This window comes from Chelonia mydas, chromosome 13 (assembly GCF_015237465.2).
Source record: "Chelonia mydas isolate rCheMyd1 chromosome 13, rCheMyd1.pri.v2, whole genome shotgun sequence".
NCBI lineage: Eukaryota > Metazoa > Chordata > Testudines > Cheloniidae > Chelonia > Chelonia mydas.
In genome coordinates, this window is record NC_051253.2 from 36,497,014 (window position 1) to 36,504,009 (window position 6,996).

General features: G+C 56.7%; 1 protein-coding gene across 1 annotated transcript; it reads right to left on the bottom strand.

The window, feature by feature from the left end:
* Window positions 1–2,317: 2,317 nt before the first annotated feature.
* On the bottom strand, window positions 2,318–5,222 carry LOC119567824 (duodenase-1-like). Its single transcript, XM_037915250.2, has 5 exons — window positions 5,140–5,222; window positions 4,667–4,814; window positions 3,525–3,660; window positions 3,167–3,436; window positions 2,318–2,575 (listed from the first exon to the last, which is right to left on the bottom strand). Exons 1-5 carry the CDS (start codon window positions 5,201–5,203, stop codon window positions 2,390–2,392), a joined length of 804 nt encoding a protein of 267 aa, XP_037771178.1. The 5' UTR covers window positions 5,204–5,222; the 3' UTR covers window positions 2,318–2,389.
* Between the last annotated feature and the right edge of the window lie 1,774 nt (window positions 5,223–6,996).

Sequence of the window (6,996 nt, forward strand, 5' to 3'; positions counted from 1 at the left end):
GCTGGCCAGTGCTCCACAGTACTGAGCAATGCCGTGTTGCTGATCCCTGGCTGAATAAAGACCAGATTTGTCTGAGCCAGAGGGATGACAGAGATTCCCAGAGCTGCCCACAGATATCCTGGGTCCCTCCACCCCGATCCACTGCAATAAGAGAGCCACGTTCCTTCGATAGATTCGTCCATTCCAAGGCCGGAAGGGACCACGGTGCTGGTCCCGTCTGACCCCTGCATAGCCCTGGCCCTGGGACAGCCCTGAGCTAATCCTGGCTTGAACTAGAGGAGAGCTGTTAGAGAAATGTCCCGGCTTGCGTTATACGTCACCAGGGATGGAGAATCCAGCCCAGGCCTTGGCAGCAGCGTCTCCGAGCCTGATGCTGGCCCAGCCACCAAAGGGATTCGAATGTCCAACTCCCAGGCAATGTCTTTCAGATCCCCTGGGCTGGGCGCTCTGGCCCACACTGTATGGGAGCGGGGGGCAGAGGAGATGGTCTGATGGTCTCCGCTGGCCATCATCTCTCCGGCTCTACGAACAGCTCAGCATCCACGTGATAGAAACCTCCCACCTTCACGGTGTTTCCGTCTCTGTATTCAGGGCAATTCCTGTTCAACAGAGTCTGTCTTGGGCCGTGTAACAAACACCGTGGGGTTCTCCCAGCACTTGGGAGGGGAGACCCCTAACCGCTGGCAGTTACACTGCAGGTTATTGCACTGTTAGGCCCCACTGACCCCAGCTGGGATCTGGCCCATTGCCCCCCAATGGAGCTGTGGCCCACTGATCCCAGCTGGGATCTGGCCCGTTGACTCCAGTGGAGCTACTGCCCATTCACACCCGCTCAGGGTCTGGCCCATTGACCCCTAGGGCTGTGCACAGCTGGGGCCCAGCACACCCTGGTGGATGTGCACATCTGGAGCCCAGCACTCAGTTTTGTTGCCATGCTTCCCCTTCCCGGGGGCTCCACATCCCCCTGTGAGGCACATCCATCACCAGGGCCGGGCCAGGCCGGCCTGTGCATCTCCCCGCTGACGCATTTCCCCTCTGCCCGGTGTCACGCCTCCACAGGATCTCTGCTGTGCCCTGGCTTTCCAGCCGCTGCTCGGTGTAGGCCCGTCACTCTGCTGACCCCCCTGGGCTGCCACATTGCCTCCAGAATGGGCCCCGGGGCCTCACTGCCTCCAAGACTGAGCCCCTGGGCTCCAGCCCCCCTGCTTCACACCGTGAGCTCTGCCTGGTGAAGCCAACTGAGAGAGACTCCTGCTCGGAGGTGTCTACGCTCCCCAGGGACCTGTGCACCCCAGCCGGGATTGGTAGTGACAACCAGGCGCCTATTCCAAAGAGAGCCGGGTTTACTGGTTCCCTGGACTGAACACAGATTGGGGATGTCCTCGGCTTAGCCTGGGTTAGGCATAGTCCATCTGGCCCCGCTAGTGCACGGAGTCAGCCATGCTGGGCACACCCCAGTTCTGCTCCCTCTCCCCGTCCTTGTTTCTTTGTCTGTCCCAGGGGAGAGCGCCCATGTCTCTGCAAAGGCCAGCTCTCTCCCCAGCCCCCCAGCACATCTGGGCCATTGTCCTCCTGCTGAGCCCTCCTGCATGGCCTGCCGGGATTTCCCATCATGAGGGTGTGGAACTCCCATTGGCTGTCCAGCTCCTCCAACAATCTGGGTCGGGTTCAGCTAGTTCTTAATGACACATTCACGCCACCCCCCAGATGATGACATATCCCAGCACCTCCTGTCTTCTGCTCTATTCCAAGAGCAGCTTTTTAACCCTTTAACCTCCATGCCCAGCAATGCAAAGCACAGAGGGGAAACTGAGGCATGACCAGGCATCATAAAAATATGACGACTAGTCCCACATTCATCACACCCAGCTCCAGCTTGTCCTGCGAGGCATGTGGCTGAGGCCGAGTCAATGCTGCCCTTCGTGAACCTTCATGTGTGTGTGGGTGGGGGGAGGGAGCTGAGTGGAAAGGCAGGGGGATAAAATTGGGTCCTGCCTTTTAAAATTGGTGACAGGGAGTCAGGCAGGAGAGGTGCTACAGATGGTGCAAGGCAAATGCTCTACAGAGACTGGCAGCCAGGTGTCTGGGACAGTAGGGTACTCACCCCTAGGGGGCTCCCTGAGTTAGCATATGCTGGGAGGTAGAGACTGGGAGATGGGATGGGACCCAGGCATCCGGGACAGCAGTGCAGGGCACTCACCCTCAGGGGACGCCAAAGTACAGAGAGACAATGATTCCCCAAAGAGTCTCTTTCAGGTAGGATTTTATTACGTGAGGGGAGTAAAAAGCTGGGCTTTTATTCAAGCACCCGCTGGGCTTGGCACCACCATTCTGGGTTGAGAGGACTCCTTCCTACTCAGAAAACTCCCCAAACCCAGCTCTGCCCCCTTCAATGAAGGGATGCAGGGCTTTCAGCGTGGGACCCTGGGCTGCTGAGACCCCTCATTGTTTTCTTGATCCAGGGGACGTACGGGGAGACCCTAGTGAACACCCTCGGAGGGGACCCGTCATTTTTGCCAAAGGAGACGATTCCCTGGGCTGTCCCGTCACACACCAGGGGGCCTCCGGAGTCGCCCTGAGAAATCAAAGCAGGTAGAGGGTAAATATGAGCTCAAAGCACAGCATTCACCTGTCCTTTCTGAACTGTTCTATAGCAGGGATTGCAGTCCCCCACTGCCCCACCTAGCTAGCTAGCTAAACAGATAAAGAATCCAGCCCAGGCCTTGGCAGCAGCGTCTCCGAGCCTGATCCTGGCCCAGCCACTAAAGGGATTCGAATGGCCAATTCCCAGGCAATGTCATTCAGATCCCCTGGGCTGGGCGCTCTGGCCCGCACTGTGTGGGGGTGGGGGCAGAGGAGATGGTCTGATGGTCTCCGCTGGCCGTCATCTCTCCTGCTCTACGAACAGCTCAGCATCCACGTGATAGAAACCTTCCCACCTTCATGGTGTTTCCTTCTCTGTATTCAGGGCATGAATAGCTAGATAGATAGATAGATAGATAGGTAGATAGATAGATAGATAGTGTATGGGGATGGACAGACAGGCAGATAGACAGACCCCAGTCTCAGTGTTGCCCACTGAAGGTCACCCTAACTGATCCCCTAACTCCCTTGGCCTCCTGGGAAAGCTCCCAGCACAGCCGCCCGCCCGGGACTGGGCGTTTACCGAGAATGTGGCCTTGTCCTCATCAGGGTTCCCCACACACAGCATCTTCGAGGGCTTGTAGTAGCGTCGGAGCTGCCTGTCCTCCTGGCAGGTCTCATTTGACATCACCTCCAGCTCCACCTCTTGGAGGATGTTGGTGGTTAGCTTAGCGTCGCGGTTGGTCTTGCCCCATCCTGCCACACTGCACACGGACCCCGGATCCACAGTGCGGCCAGCCTGGGGCAGGGGGATGGTGTATACGGCATCGTCCAGCTGCGCCGGCTCTGCCAGCTGCAATAGGGGGAGGGCAGAGGGGTCAGCACATTGCCTGGGTGGGAGCCAGGCCAGGGTGGATGCTGGGGGCTGTGGGGGGAGGTACCTGCAGCAGCATCAGGTCATTCTCGATGCTCATCTTGTTGTATCTGGGATGGGGGATCTTCTGCCGCACAGAGACTCGTTGCTGTGTCTTCTCTTTCCGAAGGACGTTGTGGGCTCCAAGGAGCACGGTGATGTCCCTGGAAGCCAGACAGAGATTGGGCTAGGCCTGGAGGTCCTTGCAGGCAGTGCTAACCCCTGCATGGTGCTAGGGAGCGCAGTGCTGCAGTGGGTAAGATGGGGGGCTCAGTAGGGAGTGCCGTGCTGCAGGGAGTGGGGTGGAGCTCAGTATGGGGTTGCTCCCCTGTAAAAATTGTAATCTGTCTCTTTCTCTTAGGTCACCCATCTCGCTCGGGGTCTGTGCAGTGCCTGGCACAATGGGGGGTCTGAACTCGGTCGGGGTCTGTGCAGTGCCCAGCACAATGGGGGCCCTGATCTCAGTCAGCTCCTCAAGTTTCCTAGGTTCCAAGGCCAGGAGGGACCATGCGATTGTCTAATCTGGCCCCCTGGAGAACACAGGCCGGAGACCTGCCCCCAAATACCACCATGATGCAGATATTAAATAACGACTTAACTGATATCGAACAAATTAAATGAACTGTAATGTGTCAATAGACTATGAATGATCCAGTTATTGGTCTGAAGGTCATTAGTCTTCTGTTTGCCTTTCACACAGAAAAACATTAAAGTAAGGGGGGGTGAGGCTGCTGCACAACTGGATCGCTGCACAGCTGGATGGATGCTGCACAGCTTGATTCCTGCACAGTGGGGGATGCTGCATGACTGGATCCCTGCACAGCTGGATCCCTGCACAGCTGAGGGTGCTGCACCGCTGGATCCCTGCACAAAAGGAGCCCTGCACAGCCCAATGGATGCTGCATGGCTGGATCTCTGCACAAGTGGGGGTGCTGCATGGCTGGATCCCCGCATAGCTGGATCCCTCTACAGCTGGGGATGCTGAACATCTGGATTCCTGCATGGCTGGATTTCTGCACAGCTGGACTTCTGCACAGCTGGGTGGATGCTGCACAACTAAATCCCTGCACATCTCAGCGTGCTGCGCAGTTGGATCCCTGCACAGTTGGGGCTCTGCACAGCTGGGTCCCGGGTTCGGGGAGACACTGGGGCGCAGACACAGGTTCTTACCCATCGCCGCAGTGGGCGGCTGTCAGCACAAAATCCTCCCGCACCAGGAACCCCCCACACATCTCTTCACCTGTGCAGGTTTTTCTCTTGAGATAGGCCATGTAGGGGCGGGAATGCGGCTTGGCTTTCCGGCCGCCGATGATCTCCCCTGGAACCCCGGGGAGAGATGAGGGGAGAGATTAGAGTAGGCGCAGATGGAAAACTCCAGCAGAAGCGGCCTTGTCACCCACAGTGCTGGCAACCCCACTCCCCAGATGTGCCCAGCTGCCCAACCCTCGCCTGGCATCCATCGGGACTGAGGTCCATTGGATGCAGCCCGGGCAGCTGCTGTCCAGCTCTGCATCGATCCAGCTGTTGAGAACCCCCCCACTTCACTCCAGCAGGTCCCTAGACGCCAACCACAGTGCCCCCATCCCTTAGATCCCTCCAAAGATCCCAAAGCCCCAGGGGCCCCCGATCCCAGCCGTACTCACCAGTATGAGCACCGGGGGACAGGAAAAAGGTCATGGGGAGCAGGAGCAAGATCTGGAGCTGCATGTTCAGAGTCAGTGCAGGGACGGTGCATTGGCCTCAGGCCTGGGGGCTTTATAGACTCAGCTGGGGAAAGATGAAAGGGAGGAAACCTCAGGGTCGCCCACACACTCATCTGCATGTGGGGCTCACGCGTCTCAGTTTCCAGCCGCACCAACCACACGGGCTGGGGGGGAGGACAGGCCGTGCATCAACCCGGCAGCTGGGTCCCAGCACAGCTGGATGATGCACCACTGGATGGAGAAGACCCCCTTGGGGACGGGTCTATCAGGATCCAGGGCTTCTCTGAGTGCCAGCTCACAGCTGGGCGCATCTGCGGCTCTTACTCACCTGGCCCCACCCTCGCTCAGCTCCCTGCCTGTGTCTCTGTGGCTGACACTGACTGACCTCAGTGGTGGGTGAGAACACGGCCCTTTGATCTTTCTCACAGTGGCCCAGCCGTGAGCAGGCTGGGGCTGGGCACACCAGCCATCGTCCCCGATAACAGCAACCGTAGCAGGCGGGTTTCATGCAAAGGGGATGCGGCAGGCTCTGTGACATGCTACAGCTGGGAGCTATGACTGTACAGCAGCAGAGGGGCAATGACACAGCAGAGCCAGGAATAGAACCCAGGAGTCCTGGCTCCTAGCCCCCTGCTGTAACCACTAGACCAAATACTCTATGCAATTAATAGTAGCAAGGGGGAAGGAACACAAGCGAAAATAGGGTAAGAACAGGTTAAAGAACATCTAGATAAGTTAGATGTATTCAACTTAGCAGCACCTGATATCATTCCTCCTAGGGTACTTAAGAAACTAGCTGAAGCAACCTCAGAACCGTTAGCAATTATCTTCAAGAACCTCTGGCGGACAGGTGAGGTCCCAGGGGACTGGAGAAGAGCGAACATAGAACTTATCTTTAAAAAGAGGAACAAAGAGGACCCAGGGAATTATAGCCCGTTGGGATGGGAGCACTGTGGTTGGTGTCTAGGGACCTGCTGGAGTGAAGTGGGTCAGCCTACCTTTGATACCTGTGTAAGCAGGGTCTGAATGAGCTCACCCTTGACAGCTAGCTGGGACAGGGGGAGACTTCAGGAGCAAACTGTATTAGATGAACACACCTACTCTTCCTAGGTATCTGGCAGACAGAAGCTGGGTTATCAGTGTTGTTATCTTTATTATATGAGGAAAGGGAGCAGAACTGTGCTTAGCCTGTCCCCACCCCTGTGAAAGTCAGAGGGGGTGGGGACAGGTGTCCCTGCCAGAAGATGTGGCTGCTGCCTAAGGGTCCCTGGTAAGATTTAACCTGTTCCTTCCCACCCTTCAAAGATAGGGCTAAATAGGCTCCATTTGGAGTCTTTTGTTAAGTGCTCGCAAGAGTTGAAACAACTTGTGGTGGGACAGCGTTTCTGCCCAGCTTGCTTCATGCACTCAGATGGTGGAGCAAGCAAAGAGCCTTCTTCCCTGGGTGGGAGGTGAATTCACACAGATGCACCTCTGAACCCTGAGTCCTCACCGACCAAGGACAATCCCTGTGAGTGGAGTGTGGTGAGGAGCAGAGAGGGGCACAGAAATGGAACTTCTGGTTGTAGAACTCAAGAATATAAGGCAGGAGACACTGCCTTACACACGCGGGGCTAGGGTGTCCTGCTCACAGGTTTATGATTCTGAATCCTGCTTGTGGAATTTTCCCTAATGAATGTCGGGTCACTTCCCTCCTTTCATTAAAAGTTTCTTTTCTACGCTCAGACTCTGTGCTTGCGAGTGGAGCAGTATGGCCTCTCAGAGGTGCCAAGCGGTGGTGGGACCTGATTACAGTCT